We start from the raw sequence: 23,430 nt of genomic DNA, 5'->3' as shown, positions 1-23,430 counted from the left end.
ATGTACAGCAAAAGTAGGAATGCCAAGGAACTAAAACAGCTTATTAATTAATTTTCGACCTGGTGCAAAATCTGCCCAATAAAAATACACAATAATAAACCTTTTTCTGCTATAAAAATTACTACACTTGGATAAAAGGGCTGCAAGTCAAGCAAGCAGTAGGCTTCCTAACCACTACCAACTCCCTTCCCTGTGAGTTTAGGTCACTTCAATAGGCCATAGGGGAAAAAAAAAAAGATGCAATCATTAGACTAAGACAACTTTAGCAGAAAAAATAAGTGTGCTGACATTGATTTTGGTAATTGCTTGCCTTCTTTTTTTTTATAAGGGATGGGTTTTTAATACTTCTACTTGTGATTTTACGAACATGGTAGCACAGATTTGCAGAGCCAGGGGTTGTAAAATGGCATTGAAACACAGTGTGGCCAGCAGTACCTGCAGCTGCCTCTTCCTTACAGCTCTCACCTCAACGATGCCTCCAAGGAAGAGTTTTGCCTTCTTTTGACTATGTTTTCCCTTGCAGCCTTGCCAAAAACCTAAGGGATGACAGCACTTAAAAGCAGAAATCTTACAAAGGGCCGCAACAAACAGCACGCAACCAGCTCTCGGTGAAACAACGTGTTTATCCAGACTGGTAGTAGGAGAAAACTGCCCCCTCTTTAGACTGCGTACTTCGGATAAATAAGATTATTTTGCTACGAGCTACTACAGGCTACAATATACTCACATAAATATATTAATGCTTATATGTGAATATGAATTTGTATATATTGGATACAGATAAGAAACACGACGACGAGTAGATTACCAATAACTGCTGCAGCTTCTTGCTGGGTAAAGTCTGTCATCCAGACTTGACGTGACGAACCTGTGACGGCGGGTTTTGCCATCTCCTCCGGAGCGCCCCATGGGTCACCCTCGCTGCACCAGTGCAAAATGCCTCCTGACCCTTCGTTAGCGTGCCCCTGCCTCCACACTTTACTGAGAAAGCTGCCTCAATGGGCTGGACTCAACACAACCCCCCTGGCTGCAAGGCAGAAGAAGCCCCCACAGCCCCTTCCACCTGGGATAAAGGTTTTAACGACCAGCCTAGCTTCTGCACCAGCAGCGAGGAAAGCCAAGTACGAGGGAGCTGCTGGACTCGGCTTTGTCGAGACTATACATGAAAAGCTTGGGTTTAAGCCTCGGCAGCAACATCAGGGGGCCCGATTTGCAGAAGGGGCGAGGAGCTGCAGCGACGGCAGAGCTGAGGATGCTCAGCAGCTCTGCAAATCGCAATTTAAAAAAAAAAAAATTCATCCCACTCTTGGTGGTTTGAGAGGATCCTCAATATAGCGCCTGTCCGCCTCTAACATACGAGCGGAGCTGGACCAAGCAAGTACGATAGGTCTCTAACAGACATGTGCAGGCAGGAGACGGCTTCTTTCAGCATTAGACTACATTACTGAAGCATCCCCTTACCAGAGCGGGAGCAGAAATGTGCTCCTATTATTATTTACACAATATAAAGTGCATTACAATTTAATTATTGAACTGACAGACTTTCTGCCGGAACCATACAATTTTGAAACAGAGGTGAGGGCTTGAATAGGAAAATCTCTCATGAGAAAAAGAGGTTCAGACTGGTGCTCTTCACCCTGTCCTCCTAAGGATTGTTTTTGGCCGTTCTTTCTAGTGCAAATAAGCTTGTGTTTTCTCAAGTTTAAGGGACATGGCAGTTTCAGGGCATCAGGAACAAACATTTAAAACGCATTAGGAATTCGGTGTTCCTGAGCATCTCGATGGGCCCTTCCGTGCACAAGCAGCCCACATTATCGCCACTCTCGGAAGCTGAAGCCGCATTGCCAAAAACAACAAGGAACCCGTTTCCAAATCTCACCGTTAAAGTCTTGCATTGCTACATTTTGATCGAGTCTGTACTACCCTCCAACGACAATATCTCCAGACATCGGTGCTTTCCATTGCGGTGGAAACCCATGGCTAGAGGTTTACCCACGGGTGATCGGCTATGAACGTAAAGATCCCGATCCAGTTTTGGATACTAAGGTGCATCTCGCGCCAGGGGAGTAAATGCATTAGTGGATCCTACGGGATACCTGCATGCCAGAACCGAGCCCAACGCAGTAACTGGCAGATGCTGAATTCCTGGGTGGTATTTAAAATAAAATAATGCCACCGGAAGGCCAACTCATTAACAAAAGATAAAGGGGTTTAAAAAAAAATGGACAGCAAAAAGGAAAGCCATTTAGCACTTTTTTTCCTTTAAAACAGTGAAGAAAATAACCCTTTCCAATTGCTTTGCCCATCGCAAGTATTTTCCTCACCAACACTAGAGGAACACAGGGAAGGCATGATCACTTACAACACACGCGGTCACTCAGGCTAATTCCAACGTAGGAGCTTTTATGATCCCTTGAGGCAAAGGTAGGCTGGGATGGGGAGTTGTCAAGCTCGTAGGGGAGGAATGCCACGTAGAAATGGGAAGGGGAAGGAGAGCATAAAAAGCTTGTACATTCATAGCTCCGGTTTGTTGGAATATAAGTTAATTTTTACTCCAGGCACTGTGACGGGCAGCAGCTGTCAGCGATACGCTAACGTATGCATCAAGGACTCATTCACTAAATTCTGGTTTCACACCATTAATAGGATGTAGAGTTATTTTGATGTTGGGTTTGTGTTTGTTTTTTCTTTAATTGACCTGTTAAAACCATTGGGACCAAAGCCCTAAGAGCGATGATGAACCAGTACCCCATTTACCTCCAGCTGATTCATCATGGCCCACTAGCTGTTTGAGTGGTGGAGCGAGAACAACTATCCGAGAGTTGAAAAAGTACCTGAAAGAGTGATCTACGTAGAAATGGATGGGAGTTTCTGCCATTAAGCCAAAGGCTTGGTTGCTGTAACTGCTATGTGTGGTTTTACCTAAAGGGGAAATCACCTAAAACAGTGAAATTAACTTTCTTACTTCTTGTCACAATCGTAACATTTTCCTAAAGGTTCTTTGGTGACTTTGGTGCAAGCTTTTATTTTTTTTCTTTTTTTTTTTTTTTTTTTTTTTAAGTTAAAACAGATCAAGTAGTTTTAGTACCCAAACTAAGGTCCAGATTATCCTCTTGGTTCCCACCCCCACCTCCTCAATTTTTCTCATTATAGTTAATGACATTAACAGGTAAAAGCATTTGGATTGAGTGTGGCCGTGCAGTGTGCAGGTGGGTCCAGACTAAGAGCGATGAATGGTCTCGTTGGAGATAAATACGTTTCTCAACAGATTGAAAAAAAGAAAAAAAGTAGTAATAGTTGGATGGAAAAATAGCTGGTTCACATGCACACTAAGCCACTCCGTAAAAAAACGATTCAAACAATTATAAATATCTGATTAGACACAGTAATGCCTACTTAAAAGAATCTCAAAGGTGGGCAACACATTATTGGAAGTACCTGGAGCTTAATCAAACTCCCACTGGTTTCAGAGGGCAAGGAGCTGGTCGCCCAAAGTCTGGAAAAGCCCCTTACGTTTAAGTATTCATGTTCTAAGAAACGACAAAGAATTTTCAAGATCTTTCATCAACCTCCTAAACAGGTAATAGTATACATTTTCCCTCCAGGCAGAGAGTTTATATCACGAGACGTAAAATTTACATTACAGAGACTTTAGCGGGACGACACTGAAACCTGGTGGTGGGCGATCAGGAGTCGAATTGCTTGGTGACAGCCCCAGCTCTGAGCGGGTGGGAAGGGGGCGATGGCAGGGCACGGATATTATCTCCTGACCACACCACCTGTAAAATCAACACGACAGAAAACCTGACGTAACATTAACCACGGCTTCCAAAGTGTACTACGTACGAGAGAGATGCCTTTTTATACGAATCTAAGGGTGCACCAAACCCCCCAAAGGTCTTTGTCGCAGCGGGAGGAGAAAAACGCCTGGGTGTTTTCCTCACACGGCTAACATCATGACCGCATTAATCTCACGCTTGGGAGAGAAGCTGGGAGCCTCAGTCGTGGCAGTCCCTCCACCTCTGAATACCCGCTCCACAGCCGCCTGCTAGAACCCATAACACCCCTAATACAAAAATACCTTTTGAAATTTTGGACAAATGCATTAAAAATAAAAAAAAAATCACCAGCCTCGCACGGGCAGAACACATAGATGAGGAGTGGGTTATTATTCATTGCCATTAATTCAGAAGCACTCAAGCAGAGCTTCACTATCCTGGGATACTCAGGTTATTCTGTCAGCACAAAACTATGAAATGAACAATGAATCTTCCACTCTTCACCAGCACGTTATAAAGGTCTGACCAGTTATCAAGGTTTTACCCACACAGAATAACATTTCAAAGTCAATAACCAGCAGATGCCAATTTTAAAACCTCTACCACTCCTCATACACATACTAGCAATTCACATGAAGCTGATTTTTGTTATAAATGCCCTACGGCTACGCTGCTCAGCCTTTTGACTGAGTACAGGCAGAGTTCAGTCCCAGAAAACCCATCATAAGCAGAAACCGATACATTTCGGCATAAGGTTTGGGGTTGGTTTTTGTTGTATCACGCTGAAGTGCAACACAAGCCTTATCTAGACTATTTAAAGGTCAGAGTGCCGGATTTTTTTTATGCTGATACATGTACTTTCATAGTCTTCAACACTCGAAGCAGCTGACTCATACGGACTCGGGAGGTTGGTACTTTCATAAGACATACGGAGATGTTTTGGATGTAATTTAATGTGATAACCAGACTCCTATAACATTACCTACTGGAGTTACCAAGAACTACCAGAAAAGGACTTTACAAAAAAATGGGGCAACTTGGAACTACGATATGTCAGTCCCTCTCACCAATTTCTGCTTCTTTTGTTTGTTTATTTTGCCAAACGGCCAGTCCAATGCACTCTATTCCAGACCCTCTTGCTCTTCACCACTGTCCCCTCTGGCATCCATTCTTTTTTCTTTATGGCTGTTGTAAATTCTCCTCATCTCTTCTTCGTACTTGACAAAATTTTCCCCAAACCGTGTCCATGCTTTGTATGGAACCGTGATGGTGTTACGGTAGGGCGGCCTCACCTCACTTACCTTCAGGAAAATGCCATACCTGTTGGATCCCACGTCGAAGTAGAAGCGCTTGTTGTCCACTCGGAAGGAGGTGCCCTCAGGGAGCTCCGGGGGCTCATCGCCTCCCCCCCGGCGATCCTCTATGTCCCCCTCGCCATATTCTTCAATCAGCTGGACCAAAGCATCCCTGAACTCAATCATTCCTTGCGCTGGAAGGACGATCGTCTGCTCCTGTCCCAAGCTGTGGCCAAAATAACCCATCATGCCAGGTCCCCTACTCATGGTTTGTCTAATCCGCAAGAAGCGCCCTCGCTGATTCTCCTTCAGGTCCAGGTAATACTTTCTGTTGTCCCTCTCGATGTACTCTGTTTTGAGGACACTGTGAGGGTGCTCTTCGGAGCCGACAGACACCGGAGGCGAAGGTGGCGGGTGCTGCTGTCGCCTCCGGGGATGCTGCTCTTTGCCATTGCTGTGCTCGTGCCGGTGACCGTGGCCGCCTTTCAGGCCCAGGTGGGCATAATGCTCGATGAAGTCCCCCAGGCAGTCCTTCAGCTCGGCAGCCACGGACAAGGAGAGGGTTAGCTTGCTTTTCCTGATATTGTCCTGCCTGCCTCTTCCTATCCAGACCTCGGCGATCTTCAGGAAGCGACCTCGGGAGCTCTGTTTCACATCCAGATAAAATCGCTTTTTCTGGATGTCCACCCTCTTGGAGGCCAGCTCCTGGATCTCCATGCAGCCCCCCTGGGAGGAGGCTGGGTAATGGTACTGCTGCTGGGACTGGGAATAAATGCTCCTGTGCAGGCCAGAGCCTCCCAGGTTCCTTCCTCCTCCTCCTCCTCCTCTCCCTCTTTCCATCTTTACCAATCAGCTGGAAATAATACATAACAGAGACACAGACGACAACATCAGCATCAAGGGCCTGCTCGGCTTCTCGGCGGCGTCTCTGTTCAGCGCTGCTCTCCCTACAAAGATGCCTGCATCCCTCTCCGCTGCCACGGCACGCAGCATCGCAGCAAAAGGATCCCGGGTGCTCTTCCCCTCCCCTGCTCCAGCTCCCGCCAGCCGGCCGACGTCCTCCCAGACAAGGGAGCCTTCCTTTCAGCCGCACGCCGGCCTCGGTGCCCTCGCCGTCTGTCTCCCCTGCCCCTGCAGCCCTCCCTGCCCTGCAGACCTCCCCCCCCGGCCCAAGCATGGCAGCCTACCCCCCAGCCCCCCAGCCCTGTTCCTCTGGCACTACAGACCCCTCCAGCTGCCCCAGTATCTGCTCCCCTGCAGTGAGGAGCGGGAGCCCTGAGGAGGTGGTTTGGGGTGTCCCCATTGGAGGGGGCAGCCCCCCCCCCCTCAGGGCTCCCACTCCCCATTGCAGGGTTCTCCCCCAAACTGCTGTGTTTCCCCTCCATCATCTGCCTCTGCCCTCCCTCCCCAGGGCACTGGGGGGGGGGCACTGGGATCCCCCCCAGCACTGAGCCCCTGCCCCCCCAGTGCCCCAGTACTGCCCCCCTGGTACCCCCAGAGCCCAAATACTGCCCTCCCAGTGCCCCCCATCAGTGCACCTCCTGCCCCAGTGCCCCCCGGAGCGTCACCTCCTTCCCCCCCCAGTACTGCCACGCTGCCCTCCCACTGCCCCCCAGTGCCACTAGTACTGCCCTCCTGCCCCACCACTACTGCCCTCCTGCCCCACCACTACCCCAACACTCCTCCCTAGTGCCCGCATCACTGCATCTCCTGCCCCAGTACCGCCGGAGCTTCACCTCGTTCCCCCGCCAGTGCCACTAGCACTGTCCCCCTGCCAGCCAGTGCCCCCCAGCACTGCCCCCCTGCCCCCCAGTGCTCCAATACTATCCCCCTGCCCCCCAGTGCCCCCCAGCACCGCATCTCCTGCCCCATCGCTGCCCCTACTCCCACCCCTCCGGCCCCACCACTCCCCAAAGCACTGCCCCTCGCCCGGTCACTCACCCCACAGCGCCCATCGCCGCCGTTGCCCTTCAGCCACCGCCGCCACCACCGCCGCCGCCGCCACCGCCCGCAGCCGGCGGCCCCACCGCCCCCCCGCCGCGCAGAGCCACGGGCTGGCGCACCCCCGCCGCCCGCTCCGCCCCGCCCCGCCCCGCCCCGCCCCGCCGGCCCGACCCGGCCCCGCCCGGCCGAGGACGGCGGCGGCGGCGGCGGTGGCGGCGGCAGCGGCAGCGCGGTGGGCGCCGTCGGCTCGCCGGAGGGTGCGCGGCCCGTCCGGCCCCGGGACTACACTACCCACAATCCCCCGCGACAGCCGGGCCCGCCGCACCACCGCGCATGCGCGTCACCTCGGGTAACCTTCTGCCGCCGCTGCTCGGGGAGACGGCCGGCCCGCGGGGGGGCGGGTGGGGGGGAGCCGGCTGTCTCGGTGACGTATTAAGAGCGCGACGCGGCGTGATGTTAAATGCGGGAGCCGCCTCTTCCGCGGAGCTTGGCCCTCGGTGAGCGGCGGCGCTGGGCCCACAGCGAAACGGGAGTCGGTGGGAGGGTGAGGCCTTTCCGGCGGCGACGTCGGAACCTGGCGCGCTGTGGGGCACGGGAGGAGGCCGGTGCGACGGCGGGAGTTGGAACGGGCCGCCTTCGAGCCCGTCGCTCGGTGGGCAGAGCCCTCCTGCCCGTCCTGGACTGCTGCGGGCACCGCCGGGCACTTGGGACGCCGGCCCTGGCGGCTGGCGGTCGGGAAGTGCGTCCGCCGGGGCCTTCCTGCCCTGCGGTACTGGGAGGCGGCGGTAAAGGCGGGGTGCTCACACCGCCCCCCCGGGGGCGAAGCTGTACCCCTGAGGGGGTTCCTGCAGTGCGGGCGGGCTTGGGGAGCCCGTCCGGGGGTGAGGGGCGGTGAAGCTGCCGTTTTCCCGTGGAGAAATAAAGCGTTTTGGCCCCTGGCTCTGCTGCGGCTCCGCGTCTGCTGCCGGTTGTCCCGAGGGGACAGCTGCCAGCTTGGAGCAGGTCTCATCGCCGTTGAGTTGGGCAGCTGCCCGTGCCTTGCTTAGTGCTCCCAAGTTCAGGTTCTTGGTTTAACGCCGGAAAAGTGGGTGATGCCGCCATGAGCAGTGCTTGCTCGTGTGGTGTAGTTGCCAAGCACACTCGAACTTCTAGCTGTTTTTTGGAAAAATGTGTTGCTGGAGCTGTGGGAGTAGCAGCTGGTGATGTGGGTGCCACGGAGTGTCCTTTCTTTGTTTGTTTTTGGTGTCTGTGCTGCGTTCTCTTGTTTCCACCAATTGCAGCTCCCAGGAACAGAGTGGCTCTAATGAAGACATCTTGCTAGTGGCTGTTTTATGACTGTTTTAGTATTAAAATGCTTTTGATGTTGTCTTTGAGGTGGTAGTTGTTCATGCTACTGTGGAAGTGGACAGGTAACCCAGGGAAAAATTCTGCCTGGCCTAGATAATCAATTAAAAAATAAAAAGGCATTTTTGAGTGCTGAAGACCTGAAACAGCATGATTTGCCAGAGATTTGTACTTTCTTGTCAGTGAGGAAGTGCAGCTGGAAAGTATGTTCTTACTAAGACAGTAGTGGCCTGATTTTGTTGTTGAAGTGTATTGAGCACCTGGGGACTAGTGGAAAGAAGGAGGATGAGAAATTCCTTCTTTGTGAACTGTTTTGCTCCATCTCCAGGAGGATTTCTAAACCACGATAGAAGCAATGCAGAAAGAAGCTGGAATAGCTCTGATCCACTCATCAGTTGCTCACAAACAGGAAATCCTGCTCAGTTTCCCTGATAGAAAACCCTGGTTGTCAGGGCTCAAAACCACCTGCTGTTTTGGACAGTATGTCTTCCTAACTTAAGTCTCTTAACTTCTGTGTGGAGTGCCTTCCTCTTCCAGGGGATACACCCTATTTCCTCATGCCCTGGGAAAAGGCTGCCTCTGCTTGGTGAGCTCACTTTGAATCCCAGACTGGCAAATTCACAAGTAACCTCAGCTGTCATCCAGCCTCCACCAGAAAGCTTGACAGCGTGTGCCTTGTTTAGTTGTAGTTTGCCCTAGAAATTCTGTGTGTTTTTTCTTATCTTTGTTGTGGGCTCATGGCCCTGAGGTCCTGTGCAGGGAATGCAGGCTTTGGGGCAATGTTTCTGTGAGTCTGGTAGTTCTTGGTTGGAATATGAATTTTTCTGACTTCCTTTGTCAGCAAATGCAGCTGGCCTAGTTTAAACTGGGTGGCTAGTTCCTGTGCTGTTATCTCAAACACCAGAGTAATTTGTCTAATTAACGAGGACTGTGTTGACCAGAAATGGCAGTAGGTGTACTCTTCTGTTTTGAGTCACTGATATCTGTAAAACTAGACTAAACTTTGTTTCCCAGAAGGACTTTAACAGTTTTTCCTGTTGTTTTTTTCTTGCTACATACATGTGAACAAGAATATAATGCTGCTGTTTGATGTGGGCAACTCTAGAAATGTCCATTCTTGTGCAAAGAGCATTTTTAAGTTCAAGGTAGCGATCTTCTGTAACCTTGTTCTGGCCTGTGGATAGTAACAGCTTGTGGATAGTAACAGCTTGTGTCTATACGGACTATTGACTGTTCCATCTTATGTTCTTTTTTTTTTTTGATGTAAAAGTAACAGAAATGTGGAAAAATGAATAACGTCGATTTGCTGACTACTAGTCTGCAGAACAAATATCCGCAGTGGATGCTTACACAAAACGAAGAGGGAGTTTTGGGTGATAAAAAGGTATGTCATCACGTGGGGGAAATCTAGTTGGTTGCAGGCTGCATAATAAAATGACATTGAATGACATGCTTTTAGTTAAACCTGTGCCTCTGATATTTGTGAATGTTTACAGCAGTTCTGTCCTATGAACTGTCATTAAATTTAGGTACTCTTGTGTTATTACTGATTGAATTAGCTTGTTAAAGTCTCTTTTTTCAGTTAAAATATCATATATCAACCAAAGACTGTTGCTGTTATCTATGTAGAAATTTCTTCCTGACAATCTTGAATATAAGGGAGCTTTTAATGCATTGCTCACCTAGTATTGTGGGCTGTATACCAGCAAGGACTGCTGTTTTTTATCTATGTAATTTGAGAGCTGAAATTGTAGCCTGACAGGGGAGTTTGTTCTGGTAAGGCCCTCCAGCTTTCTTTGCTTGCACGTGTTCAGTATTTCGGAAGCAGTGCAGAGGTATCAGAAGAATTAATTGATCATCAAGATTATGTCAAAATTTCTGATGTTCTAAGAATGTTAATGTGTCCTTGGATGTTTTTTTCTGCATATATGAGCAGTTTCAGTATAAAATTTCCCACTAGAGAAGCCCGCCCCCCCCATGACATTTGAAACTGCTTTAACAATTAGAAAACTAATTAATGAGAGAAAAGCAGAAGACTCAGTTCAGCAGTTTCCCTTCTATAAAGTGGGAGTAAAAAATTAGTAGCATGGATATTAAAAAATGTCAGTTAAAACCAACATGACTTTAATTTGCTGTGGTTCAACCTGTGTACTGTGGCACCCTGCCTCAACAAGCTCTTTCAGGAAGGATTTTGATTAAACTTTCACCCTTCATTAACTGGAAGAAACATTTTGTTGTGCAAGCATAAAATCAGCAGTATCTTAGTTTCAGAATCTCCCCCTTCCAGGCAACTCATTTTTTCCAATACTGTATTAAAACCTGTTTTGTGGCCTCCTTTGATTGACAAGATTGTTTTATTCAAGTGTTACTGTGTGATACTTAACCATATTTGCTGTTACTGGCATTGTAGCTTGCTTGTGTGTTTTTAACCAACCTGAAGGTTTTTCAGGCAGGTGAATGTTAGAAGTTTTGCAGTTCAAGTAAGTTTGTCAATCAATAACTTTTAGTCAATATGCTTCTGAAAGGGGGGGGAAAAATGCCAACTGGACTGTTACATTGCACCTTACCTTGTGTGCTTAAACCTTCGATTTGTAAACCAGTATTCATCAGCTGATGGAAGGTATAGGTCCTTTTAAATACTGCATGTACATTTAAATCCATGGAGTTTACTTACACTGTGTGAAATTCCCCACATGTTATATCTGGCAGGGTTGAGTGAAGTGGGCTGGCTGAAATATGGGACCAAGAAAATGGGGAAATGGAGCTATTGCATACAGCTGTACTGAAACAGATGTCTTGGCGGATTTTAGCCTGACCAGATCTGAATGACTTGAAACATGACTTAACAAATTATTGTCCTTTTTTTTCCTCAAATTTGAGGTGTGCAAGTGCTACAGCATTTGAAGTAGTGTTGAGGGCTTTTGACACTGTAAAAAATGGCTGTTTTCCCTAACCTTGTTCTTGGGAAGCTACTGGATGTCTTTGGTGAGAAGAATCCAACTAAATTGAGGTGAAAACTCAGCCTGCACAATTTCAGTCCAAGTGCTTGGAGTTAAGTGAAGAAATCAGGGCATGAACCCAAATGTTTTTCTGAAGGGGCGGTGTCACCCTGTTGTCAGTTGACGGCGATACTGGCCCTGCGTGTGGAGCACAGTTCTGCAAGGTTTCAGCAACCACCTGTGCCAGCCTTGCTCTGGGATTCAGCGTTGGAGTTGTTCGCAGCGTCTGTAGTGCTGGCGCATCTCTGAGGCAAGGTTAGGTGCAGCCAGTAACCGAGCCTCTTCCAAATGTTGTTCAACAGAAGTCTGCTGTTCAGAGAAGCGTTTTGGAAGACGGGCTGCCGTTCCTAGAGTTCTGTGGCTCTGTTGTTTACAGCTACGAAGCCAGTGACTGTTCCTTTATCTCGGAAGATATCAGGTAATAGCTCTTATACTGTTTTTTCTTTTTGAGTGCTTTTTCTTTTCTGAAGAGGACTTGGCTCTTCTCTCTGTCTCCTTTTCCTGGCTGATTGTGCATTTGGTGTGTCCAGACGTCAACAGTTCAGCCAGAGAAAAGATCTGGTCATATTGGCTGTCTTGTTATGCGTGGCAAATGTATCTTACTGGCTGCAAGCGCAAACTTGCACCTCTTTCTCATGATGGTGAATCATCCCTGTGAGCGAGATCTGTGGTTTGTCTGCAGTGTGTGGTGGCTTCAAAATACCTCTCCATTGTGTGATGCAGTAATAGTTTCCCATTTGGTCTTTTTATGCCATCGCTGAACCTTGCAGTCCTTTTAAGCAGAAATAGTAAAGGCTCTAAAGCAGGTTCTTTGCCTGTTGTAGTACAGATAATTCCATGAACTTCAGTGACTCCATGGGGAAGTATGAGCTGTAGGAAGTCAAGCATGCGTGTTAATTCATAACTGGGGACTGTATATTTGAAAGAAAGGTAGTAAATTCACGATGCAGATAGATTACTATTTCTCCCCTTTTTTTGCATAGCACAGCTCATATTACTGGGGAAAACAGTTCTGTACAAAACTTCCAGTGCAGTGGGATAGATAAAGAGCAAGCTTTCAAGGGGATATAAACTATTCCATCACCTTCTGTATCTGGCTATTTCCTTAGGCTTGCTGTTCTACTGTTTGCATGCAGTAAGATGGGCCAAGGTTTGAAGGGTTTCTTGTAGCTTTAGGGACTAGCAGAATTTCACTTCCTGATGGTCTTGATTTTAAAATGGTTTCTGTCCTTTACATGAGAAAGGAAAGTTGTACTGTCTGTGATCCTCTCAGTCATCTTTATATTAAGATGACTTAAGCCTGGTATTTTAAATACTCGTAGAAGAACAGTTACATGTGAAGAACATCCATTTCTTTTCAGGCAGAGTTTATCAGATGGGGCTGCTGTTGGATTTGATATTGAATGGCCACCATCATATACTAAAGGAAAAATGGCGAAAATAGCCGTAATCCAGATATGTGTAACTGAGGAGAAATGTTACTTGTTTCACATCTCTTCAATGTCAGGTACTGTACTTCATCTCTTAGTAGTTAGGGCATGAATTGCCCTCTGTTTCTTGTGATTAAGCTTGAACTTAAGCCTTGAGCGAAAGCTGATATTTCACACTATGTTGGTTAGTAAAAATCAATCCTTTTCCCCTTTTCTGCCTATAATAAAGGGATTTATTCTGTGAATATTGCCTATGTATATCAAGGGGATCTTCGCCCAAGTCTTGCCCTATGTGCTGGCATACAGCATTTTAGGTTCTGGACAGGGCAAAAGAATCTTACTTGAGGATTATTTTTCTCTTTAGAAAGAATATTTTAATTCAGTTTTTAAAAACTTAATTCCCTGCTCATATAATGAGCTTTCTGTTCAGTAACAGATATACATAAACAACGAACCTAAATTTAGCAGGCTGTGTTTCATTTTAATATGGCTTCGATAACAAAAACCCTCAAAAATGATGGCCGTCGTGCTGTTTGTTCCTAATACCTGCATTTTGTGACATTGGTTTTCAGAAAGAGTACTGGATGCCTGATGTGATGCAGCTGTGGGGAGAGAAGGGGGTGTGCTCAATAGTCTGAATTCATTATCGATGCGAAGAAAAGCTTCCAAATAGGGAAAATAGGAATGAGGGAAGGAGGCTGTAATTTTGTAACCTTTGGTTTGAATGTTAGATTGAAACTATGCCTGTGAGATGTCTCTGATTTCCCTGGGGTGTGCATGCTGAGGTATAATAGCGATAATTTTAATGTTGGTGTTCAATCCTTTGTCATTTATAGCAAATGGGGTGGAAAATTTAATTGCTGGAGGCTATTCAATCCAGGAGGCAGAAAGGTACAAGTGCACAAAAGAAAAAGGTTTGAGGAAGGGAAGCTACAGGATGAAGAGTCATAAAGAGCTGAAATGCTTTTTATTCTAGAAGTGAAGATGTTTGTGTGTTGATGCTGAATACGGTCGCTTGTGGACTACTGTGTGTTACAGCAGAAGCTGGTATTTCCTTCTGAATCATTTTCTAAAATTTCCATTCTTGCCAACGGGAGATGCACTCTGAACCGAGTGAGATGTCAACCTTTTTGCAGGAACCACAGCCAGTTTCTGCTTATTATGCAGAATACTTTTGATCTACAGAAATGTAGATCTTGGCAGAATTAGCTGGTTGGGTAAGACTTATTTTCTGTTGCAAAGAAAATAATGCTTCCTTCTGCAGGAGGAAGAGTGAAAAGTTCTTGGACTGTGTCTAAAGGACAAAAATTACATATATTTATCAGGAAGATTCTTGGTAATTTTCAGTTTATGTTTTTTTCTTTACAGACTTCTAAGAAAACGTGGCCTCCTTGTCCAATTGTAGCCTCTGTATGGTCTTGAATTTAGACCTTTTTAGTTCATACAGTCACTTTTCTAGAAATGAGGTGGTAGGAATGGAGCACAAGCCCTATACTGAGAAGTTCCTGTCCTTGAAGGTTTTTATGATGATATTCTTAGGTGAAAATCCCTTGTTTATTCCATCCGCTCCATATGTTGCAGGCTTTTATTCAGCTGAACTGTATTGATCTCCTCTACAGAGGGTTTTCCATATTGTGTTATGGCTGAGGTGCTTTGGCAACGTTATACTTTGTCTGCATCTTAGAGAACCAGGCTGCTACAGTTTTGTGGTTTTTCAACAGTAATTTTGTAATGCTTTGAATTGGACCTGCAACTTCACAGCCCACAGCACAGCTGATGGTGGCTATAGCTGCAAAAGTATCCGTATAATGTGTCAGTGGTAGCCACGAAAATGTGGTGGTAGCTGTGTAAAAATAAATTTGGTGATGCACAGTGATTATTGAAGTATATAAATACTTATTACAGTAGTGAAAAGGTGAAATTTGAAATCAAACCCAAGCCAGATATTAAGTAGTATGTGTTTGTGCAATACTGCGTGTTTGTAGGTACTAGAATTACACTTGAGACTAATTCAGGGTATCCAGCTGTGGGTTCCTAAAGGCATGTATTTAAATAAGATGCTCTGAATTTTAAATGGAAACAAAAACAGAGGGGAGAAAAAGGCTGCTTTCGCTTGAGTATGAAGTGTCTGTGGCTCTTCCCTCCTGTAGAAAACCAGATGTGAGCGCTGCATGCTTTTATTCAGTCCTGTAAACTTGAAAATACCCTTTGATCCAGGATTGCTGTGCCAGCAGTTTGGGGTAAATCAACATATAATCCTTAGCATCTGTGTACATCCTTGCATATTTTTTTCTTATGAGACTGACTGGTCTGGGCTTGGCAAAGCATCTGGTTATCTAGTTGGTGAATTCTGTTTCCAAATGCTTTCGTTGGACCGCCCAGCATTAGCACTGAGTATGTTTTCCTGATTATTCCCCATGCTTAGGGTTTAAACTGTTTCCTGGGAATGTGAAATAGCAAAACCTGGAAAGGAATAATGTGGGAAATACTAAAATATTGCATTTGGTTTCATCAGCATCTGTTTCTGAGAATTAAATTTTTTTTTCCAATTAGAGGTTGCCTTTTTATGTGATTTAATGATGAGTAAGACAAACGTAATACGGTGGTTTAATTATTTTTACTTGATTTGTTTTCAGATGCAGAATGAATTTGTGTATTTCAAGTATTTCATTCCTGCTTGTCTGAGGCTGATGCTTTACAACAAGTTGGTGTTTCCAGTCATTCTGGAGTACAAATACTGACATAAACAGAGCAACTTTGGGGGCTTTTCCTCTAAAAGCACAGGTTTTTGCAGATGGCCTTTGTGCTAGGTTTTTGTCATTTCCATTAGTCTTTCTGGCATCTTCCAGTATTTAGTTTCTCATGTTTGGGCTTAATCTATTTTAGGTTTTCCCAAGGGACTCAAAAGACTGCTCGAAGATGAAACAATTAAAAAGGTTGGCGTAGGAATTGAGGGAGATCAATGGAAGCTGAGTGACTTTGAAATCAAACTGAAGAGCTTTGTGGAGCTGGCTGACATTGCTAACGAGAAAGTAAAACTTAAAACTTTTTTGTTGTGGGAGGGAATCTTGTTATTGTGCTGTACAAAAACAGGCTTCCTTGTCGTCTTAGCTCAATGCTAATAGCAAACACATTCTGTAGAATAAGGCAGAGATGTATTGTAATGCTTAAAAAGAACTTGGAGTCTGCAGAACTAAGTACTGTCTTTCAGTGAGTCAGTTCTTAATGAATGTTTGTCCCCTCTCAGGTCTGTTCACCTTTTGCTTTTGCAATGTATGGCTTTTTAATTCAGCTGCAGATGCGTTTTCTTTATTCTTAGTGATGGAAGTTGCCAGATTGTGTTAAGTCAGAGTTCTACTGGCAATTGTGTACTTGTCCCAGCAATGGCTGAACCTTTAAAATAAGTTGCCAGAAATACTGTGGAGGCAGTGAAGGACTGATGCCTGTTTGAAGGGAGGCAGTCCTCCTGCCGTGGCTTGCTTGGTGCTGGAAGGAAGCATCGAGGTCTGTCTTGAACTCCTCCAGGAGGACTTGTTTGATATGTGATCTGGAGCTGTAGAAATATCTTAACTTCCACGACTCTGAAGTTGATGTTGCCTCTGTTGTTATATGGGTGCAGTCTCCAGTGCCTGATGACCTGTTTAGAAGTAGTGTTGCATTTGGCACACCCTGAATTTCAGTTTAGTTGGATTTTGGTTAGGTATCATATGAGTAGGGATGTCTTATTATATGATGTTGTCTTAGGGAAGAGAGCACAAGGCTCGTTACCTTCCAAATCATCCTGCCATTCTTATTTCTAGCGTGTTCCGTAAAGCTTTTCAGTCTTTTTATATATGTAAGGATTTTCCTTACCTGTACTTGGTCTCTCCATGTGCTTCTCTCTGCTTCTGTACATTTTTTTTTTGTTTGGTAGGATTATGGCAACAATTACAGTTTTCTGGTGGAGGATGGATTTATGCCCAGAAATAATACTACTTATACCTTTCTCTGTTCTGTGCTCTATGTACCACCCTGTGTGATTAAATCACAGAAAGGGAGAGGGGGATGTGATGTGTTGTCAGCATTTGGGGTGGTGCTCTCCATATAAGCCACCTTAAAGTTTCAGTTCCTAGTGGCTTGGAAGTTGTACAAATGCAACTGTTTTGCTCGAGCAATAGAAGGAGCTGTTTTTTTTTTTCAGACTTGAAGCTTCCTCAGTTCACCCCCCTCCCCTTTTTTGTCCCAGCATCTGACTCCAGATTTGTTATGAAGATGAGCCATGTGATCTCTGATAGCAGCTTTAAAGTCCTCTGCTAAAGAGAAAACAAACCAAAAATAAACTTGAAAGTGAAGCTTGAAAGAACAAAGAATGGGGTTATATATAATGGCACAATGCAAGGGGGAGTGCTGGGGGAACCTAAAATGTACAGTTGGTAGGTTTTTTCATACCAGATTTAAGGGGATGAGCTGATAATGCTGCACTGCTGCTGTTAGACTTGACAGTTCTGCATGTTTTGCAAGTGCTGGCAAGTTGGAATACCAGAAGGCTGTGCCCATAATTCCTGGATCCTTGGGGTCTGAAGGAAAGTTTCCCAAACTCGGTGTTAAGACAGTAGCTGTAGCAGCAACTGTGATTGACAAGTACCATTACAAAAGCAATTGAAAACAGCAGTGTGGTGGGGTGACTTCTCAAGCCTTTTGATGAACTGCTTCCCAGCATACTGAATAGTGGTTAACATGATTTGTAACTGCTCTTTTGCCTGCGCTTGGTTTTGGACTTGTAAAAAATGATGGAACATGTACAAGCAGACTTCAATATTCCTGTGTTTATTAAACAAGTTCTTGGTGTTTGATATTGAGTTTCTCTAATTAGAAAGGCAAATAATAGAAAAATCCTGGAGGAGAGAAGGGTTGCTGTTTAAGTCTATGACTTTTTTTATCAACCTGGAGACTGCATTATACAGATATTTCCTATTTTTGATTGTGTGACAATACCACCTCACATTGAGTGGACTCATCTGGCCCTAATACATCTTTCGAGCTTGACAATGTAGATATGTTCTCTAGCCATACAGTTTCAGGGCAGGGAAGTACAGCTTTTGAATGGCCGAACTACCTTTTAATGTGCCTGGAGAAGAGTTCTGACTAACCCAGACTTCTTTGCTTCTAATGAGGGATTAAGTACACTTTGCCACTTCTAAGAATACATTCTGCAAGGTCCAATTGCTTTCCCCTTTAAACAAGTCCTCTTTTCTTTCCCCAGCTGAAGTGTAAGGAGATATGGAGTCTAAATGGTCTGGTGAAACACCTCTTTGGCAAGCAGCTTCTGAAGGATAAGTCTGTCCGCTGTAGTAACTGGGAAGAGTTTCCACTGAATGAGGAGCAAAAACTGTACGCAGCCACAGATGCCTATGTACGTACAAGAGATCACCATTCCACCTGTATCAGTAAATTCCTTCTCTAATGTGCTGTTAGCTGCTGGTTTTAATGCCTTTCTGCTATAGAATGTAATGTAGGAAGACTCTGAGGTCCTCTCTGGATATGCAACACTTAAAGGTGGAAATGGCACCAAGTAGGTTGCCATCTGTCTTAAGTTTTTAAACCTCAGTGTTAATCCAGAGCTTTGTAATGTCTTCTCTGTTGAAGACAGTACTGCTTGTACCTGACTCGGTAACTTGTCTTGTTGCTGAGATCACTTGAAGAGGATATTGTGGTGAGCATTTTATGTAGAAAATGGAATGTAGATGGAAGAAAAACCCCGTTCCACAGCAGCCTTGAGCCTCCCATGAGGTCCTTACCTCTTAATCGTTCATAGTGTTGCAAGATTTGCCTTTTTATTGGACTCTATTAGCAAAGCAGAGCTCCTGGAAGTTCTGTGCTCTGAATGTGCCAAGAAGTATGCCTGAGGAGGGTTTGTCTGTTCAAACTCAGGTCAAGTTGTCATCTCAGGGAAGTGAGTTGATGGAGTGATAAGGGGAATTTCATATCTGTCTGTATGGAGTAAGCCTAAATTCTTGCAGTGTGATTATCCCATGTAGGTGTAACATGGCTGGTGTGTACTTAAGTACAATAATTGCTTAGGGAAATGAACAGTGGGTAATTATTTTTTGGTTCCCTTGTCTGCAGGTAGTCACTGCAGCTTCTTAGCAGTTATGGATGTGTTTTCTGCTGGGGTTTTTGATAGTCTTGAGTTGCTTATGAACCAAAATCCTGTTAAATATAATATGTGAAACAAAATTAATAAGCAACTTTGAAGAAATACAACCTTCTCCACTGGCTAATACAGCAGAACCACTGTATGGATTACCAGGAAGAGTAATTTAGTTGCGTATCAATTTTTGTAGCTCTGTAGAAGTCTCTGCTTTTTCACCATTTTGAGAAGAATTTAGTTTTCCCACAGTTCTGTGAAGGGATTTACCAATATGCTACTACGTGCTGCCTGCTTCCTGGGAGAAAATTGTTCTTTATGGCAGCAAAATAAAATCCCCTTAGGCTTTTATTTCTGTGATGAGGTTAAATAGAGGAAGGGAGATGGAATGATGGTCTCTGTTTTCTGACTCAGGAAGCACTGCATATTCTAGTTTAGTTAAATGTTGAACTGTAGAGGGTTTAGCACCTGTGAAGACCCAAACCAGTAAGGAAAGGAGCTCTGTTTTTCGGTGCCTGGTGTACCTGCTGTAGCCAGCTTTTTCCAGGCAATGCCTTTTTCTTGCTATTCTCTGTTCACCTGGCCTGCCTTTTGGAACCTCACAGGAAGACACAAGGGAGTAGCTTGTTTCTTTCTCTTTCCTCTTTAAGATGCTTTGGTTAACATGTGTAGCCTAATTAGCACATTCCTGGCTTTAGGCTGCATTTTCCTGTTAGAACTTATTATTCATATCAAGGGAAATATTAAGCACACAGAGTCTATCTTAGTAGGTTTATAGCTATTCTCTTGGAGCACTATGTAAAATCTGAATGAGGTGGAGCAGATGGTGAGACGGGGAGCAGAGTACTTGGAGCTCTCTATTTGCAGCTAGCTTTGTAAGATAACTATGCTATCTATATAACAGTATCCCCTACAATGTGGACCCCAAGTCAGGACTTTGCCTTTTGTGAAGCATTTTGTAAAACATAACCTGGTTGTGATGGACAATAGAGTAAGGCAGACCGCTGGCCGTTGTACGGCGTGGCCAACAAATCAGAATTTGATGTTCACAATGTATTCACGCCTCACTTTGCACTAATTCTTGGGTTTCTGTTTAGTCTCTAAGATGTTGTTTCTCTGCAGAGTACAGAGTACTAATTTTTTTCCTTTCTCTTGCAGGCTGGCTTCATCATTTACCAAAAGCTGAAAAACATGAATAACAATGACCGGAAGTTATTTTGTGTAAGAGGAGGTAAATTATGCATTCAAACATAGGGAATTTATTCAATGTACAATTGAATATTCAATTTCCCAACAGGTTTTTTCATAGTATCTTTGTGTCGGGATTGTCTGGCTGCTTAGTCATTAGAGATGGCTTCTGGAGGCAGCAGACTGTAAAGGTTCTTAGATGACCCCGGTTACCATACTGTGTAACTGGTTTCTGTAGGGATGTAGGAATGCAGTTCTGGCATGTTGTTTGTTTCTGCTGTACACAGAGATAGTAAGAATTCCTGCTGTCATTCCAGTTTGTTTATGGAAACACTTCAGTGAGTTAATTTCAATTCTGCTGATGCAGGGGTAAAAATCGAGTTTAAGAAGAAATAAGACCACAAAAAATACATGTCACGAAGTGATGCTTCTATTGAGGCATATAAATAGGACCCAAATTTTTTAGAGCAGCTTAGCATTATTTACTTGATTAGAAAAATGATTCTAACATCTTAATTTTTGTTCGGTTCTGTGCTTCATAAGGAGAGTTAAGTATTGCATGTAGCTTATGGTTGAAAAAGAGATGGGGGGAGAAGTTTGTTTGCTTTTTGTACCAGCTGAGTTTTACTCTTCTGTCAAAGACAGAAGTGGCAGTACTATACCCTTAATGTGAAGTGCAATTTTTTTGGTTTTGTTTAGTCAGCATATCTATGTTATCTTCCTTCTGGAAGCTGGAGGGTATACTGGGTAAGGATCACTTTGTAATGGTCCTGTTCTGTATTCTTTTTCCCTGAGCATATGCAATGGGACGCAGAAGAGATGCTGCGCTGAAGTATATGGAAACTTGGCCTGATCAGTGTACTTAATTTTTAAGCACTGGAAAAGGCTTTCTTATCAGCTATAGATCTTGTAGCGATGCCGTTGCTTGAATGGAACTTATTTGCATATAGATGTTAGACCTCAATTATTGTGAAATAACTCTGATGGCACGTCTTACAGATAATGTGTTGTCGGAAGGTGTGAAGGAGCGCTTGACTTCAGTAGCTGAAGAGATAACAGACCTGGCTTCTCACATCCCTGACTCTTCTGGACAATTTGTAAATTTGCAGAGGTTAGATTTTTGCCAGCCTGTCTCCTACTTTACCTATAAGATTGGTGTTTTGGTTTTGATCCCTGAGGTCCCATGCAACAAAACGTGTGTTAACAGCTGTCTCTGTTATCTGTGCATCCTTTTCCAAGAAAAGAAAGCACAGTACACTCGATGGGAAAATACTGTCTTTATATAGGTTTTCACTGATCTAATTGCAGTGGGTTTGACACTGAACTTTGCTGCATCTGTTTCTTCTTGCTGAAATGCACAGTGAGACTTTCTTTTATAAATACTTGGGACTCGCACATGACTACCTACTAGAAGTCTGGAGTCTTGATGCAAGTGTGGGGGCAATACCACAAACTGTTTTTGGAGAGTCTTTATAGATTTTCTTCAGTGTAAAGAAATTTAATTTTCTTCTCACACAAGCAGAATGCCAATTGCATATGAGCGATGAGCCTTTATATGTGGAATTTTGGAGGAACTGTATCAGGAGCACCAGACTACTTTAGAATCCTTGGTTCTGCCTGTGGCTAAGATGTATGTAGTAACTGCCTCTATTGTTTTGGTTTAACTGTATTGTTTCACCTTTTAGGGCTGCAGAAATACTAGCTGACATATCAGAGAATGTAAATGCCTTAAGAAGCACACTGTTTGGTTCAGGTTCCCCTTCTGTACTGGAGAGGAGCCGTGGCACAACTCCAACAAATCTTGAAGCAGAGTCAGCAAATGTTGAAGCACAGAAACTGGAAATGCCTGAATGTGCTAAACAACTTGAAGGTGACTTCAACATCTGCTCTGATGCTACACTAGCTGGCCTCTGGGAGGGAGAACTTAATGAAGAAGATGCAGAGAGAGGTAACGCTGTTGTGGAAGACGGGGCTGCAGCAGCCAGCTCTGACAAAGCAGACAGAGATGACTTCATGTCCCTAGACATTACTGAACAAGAACTTCAGATCTTGGAACACCAAGCTGCAAAAGAATTGGTCAGCAAAGCTGTGCCTGAGGTAAAGAGAAAAGCTCTTGTTAATCCTGGACACTCAGCAGAGGAAGTGATCTCATCCTTAATTTCCACAAGATGTTAAAAAGTTCTGTTCCTGAGAGGATATTAAGGTGGGCTGGAAGAAGGGTTTAGAGTCTGAAAAAATATTTGTGGAGGTTGTCAAGCACTGAGCTTCTCTTTAGTCATGTAGTTGGAAGGATTAGTACTGAATACAGAAGCTCTAGATAGTCTGATTAGTTTTCCTCTTCCAGTTGCTAATGTTATCAAAGAATTTCTTGCAATATGGGGACAAATTCTGCGTTTGAGTGTCTCCAACTTAGTCATGAATAAAAAGCAGATCTTTTTCTAAGAGATCTGTATATAGCAGTCCCTCTAATGACTGCTGAATGTGGATTGATGCCTCCTAAATCAGACTGTAATTTCCTTATGTTCTGAGTGTTTCACACATCTGGTGATACTACTGTTTTTATCTCTTACTACAGAGCCTTGTGATGTTCTAATATTTCTTTTGGATATTTTTTTAATGAGCAGGCTTCAGAGCTGAATGTTGAGCTTAGTTGTTTTTGTTAAGAAGTAAAAGCATACAGAGAAATGACTTATAGCATGATGTACAGAAGGTTGAAAGGTTGGGGTAAAATAGAAATAACTTTGGTCAAAGAAGATATTTTTTCCTTAGGAGGCATGCTCCACAGACAATGAACAAAATATTTCCTGTGTCATTGAGAGTGATGAAGAACTGGAAATGGAGATGCTTAAAGTGAGTGCCTTGATCTTTAATTTCTTTTTTTTTGTAATGGTGATGCTCTTGAGTCACAGTGGAGTGTAGTTGAGCAAAGGGAATATGAAGCAAAAAGGTGTTGCTTACAGAAGGTGGACAGAAGACAGGTGAATGTGTGGATACCTAAAGAGTTCAGTTTACTAGTGTTAGACTTCAATATCACTTGCATCCTACTGCATCTTTACTATACTAGCTTGGACTTGATCTGCCCGCTTACTGTGGTGTAGATTATCATTCATAAAATGATCTGCTCCAAGTGTCATGCATTCAAACCCTTGTCCAAGGGATTGAGCTGACAAGATGGTTTGTGTGCTGCAGGTGCTGCTAACCTGGGCTGTAGGTCAATTTGCTTCATAACTGTGTTTTGCAGGCCTCCCCTAAAGTGTTTTTGCTGGTATAACTTTTCCTGAGAAGAAAATCTAGATCTTGAGTCTTACTTTTTCTTTACCCAGC

At 44.5% G+C, this 23,430-nt stretch overlaps 2 protein-coding genes across 2 annotated transcripts in view; one reads left to right on the top strand and one right to left on the bottom strand.

Annotated features, from left to right (window-relative positions):
* Positions 1 to 4,755: 4,755 nt before the first annotated feature.
* PURG (purine rich element binding protein G) lies at positions 4,756 to 7,034 on the bottom strand. Its single transcript, XM_086464311.1, has 2 exons — positions 7,016 to 7,034; positions 4,756 to 5,927 (listed from the first exon to the last, which is right to left on the bottom strand). The coding sequence occupies exon 2, from the start codon at positions 5,912 to 5,914 to the stop codon at positions 4,901 to 4,903; it is 1,014 nt and encodes a 337-aa protein (XP_086320437.1). The 5' UTR covers positions 5,915 to 5,927; positions 7,016 to 7,034; the 3' UTR covers positions 4,756 to 4,900.
* A 465-nt stretch (positions 7,035 to 7,499) lies between these two features.
* The window catches only part of WRN (WRN RecQ like helicase), a 45,887-nt gene continuing 29,956 nt past the window's right edge, over positions 7,500 to 23,430 (top strand). Inside the window, exons 1-10 of the mRNA XM_086464900.1 lie at positions 7,500 to 7,515; positions 9,633 to 9,746; positions 11,664 to 11,779; positions 12,723 to 12,868; positions 15,678 to 15,823; positions 18,034 to 18,183; positions 20,077 to 20,149; positions 21,106 to 21,217; positions 21,792 to 22,203; positions 22,876 to 22,956. Coding sequence (XP_086321026.1) covers positions 9,651 to 9,746; positions 11,664 to 11,779; positions 12,723 to 12,868; positions 15,678 to 15,823; positions 18,034 to 18,183; positions 20,077 to 20,149; positions 21,106 to 21,217; positions 21,792 to 22,203; positions 22,876 to 22,956 — 1,332 coding nt within the window. The 5' untranslated portion in view covers positions 7,500 to 7,515; positions 9,633 to 9,650. The remainder of the gene's footprint in view (positions 7,516 to 9,632; positions 9,747 to 11,663; positions 11,780 to 12,722; positions 12,869 to 15,677; positions 15,824 to 18,033; positions 18,184 to 20,076; positions 20,150 to 21,105; positions 21,218 to 21,791; positions 22,204 to 22,875; positions 22,957 to 23,430) is intronic.

This window comes from Leptosomus discolor, chromosome 4 (genome assembly GCF_034619465.1).
Source record: "Leptosomus discolor isolate bLepDis1 chromosome 4, bLepDis1.hap2, whole genome shotgun sequence".
NCBI lineage: Eukaryota > Metazoa > Chordata > Aves > Leptosomiformes > Leptosomidae > Leptosomus > Leptosomus discolor.
The sequence above is the reverse complement of the archived record's forward strand: the minus strand, read 5'-3'. Positions and strand labels throughout refer to the sequence as shown.

Coding starts and splice junctions, on each gene's coding strand:
- PURG (XM_086464311.1), bottom strand. CDS start 5,914: ATGGAAAGAGGGAGAGGAGGAGGAGGAGGAGGAAGGAACCTGGGAGGC.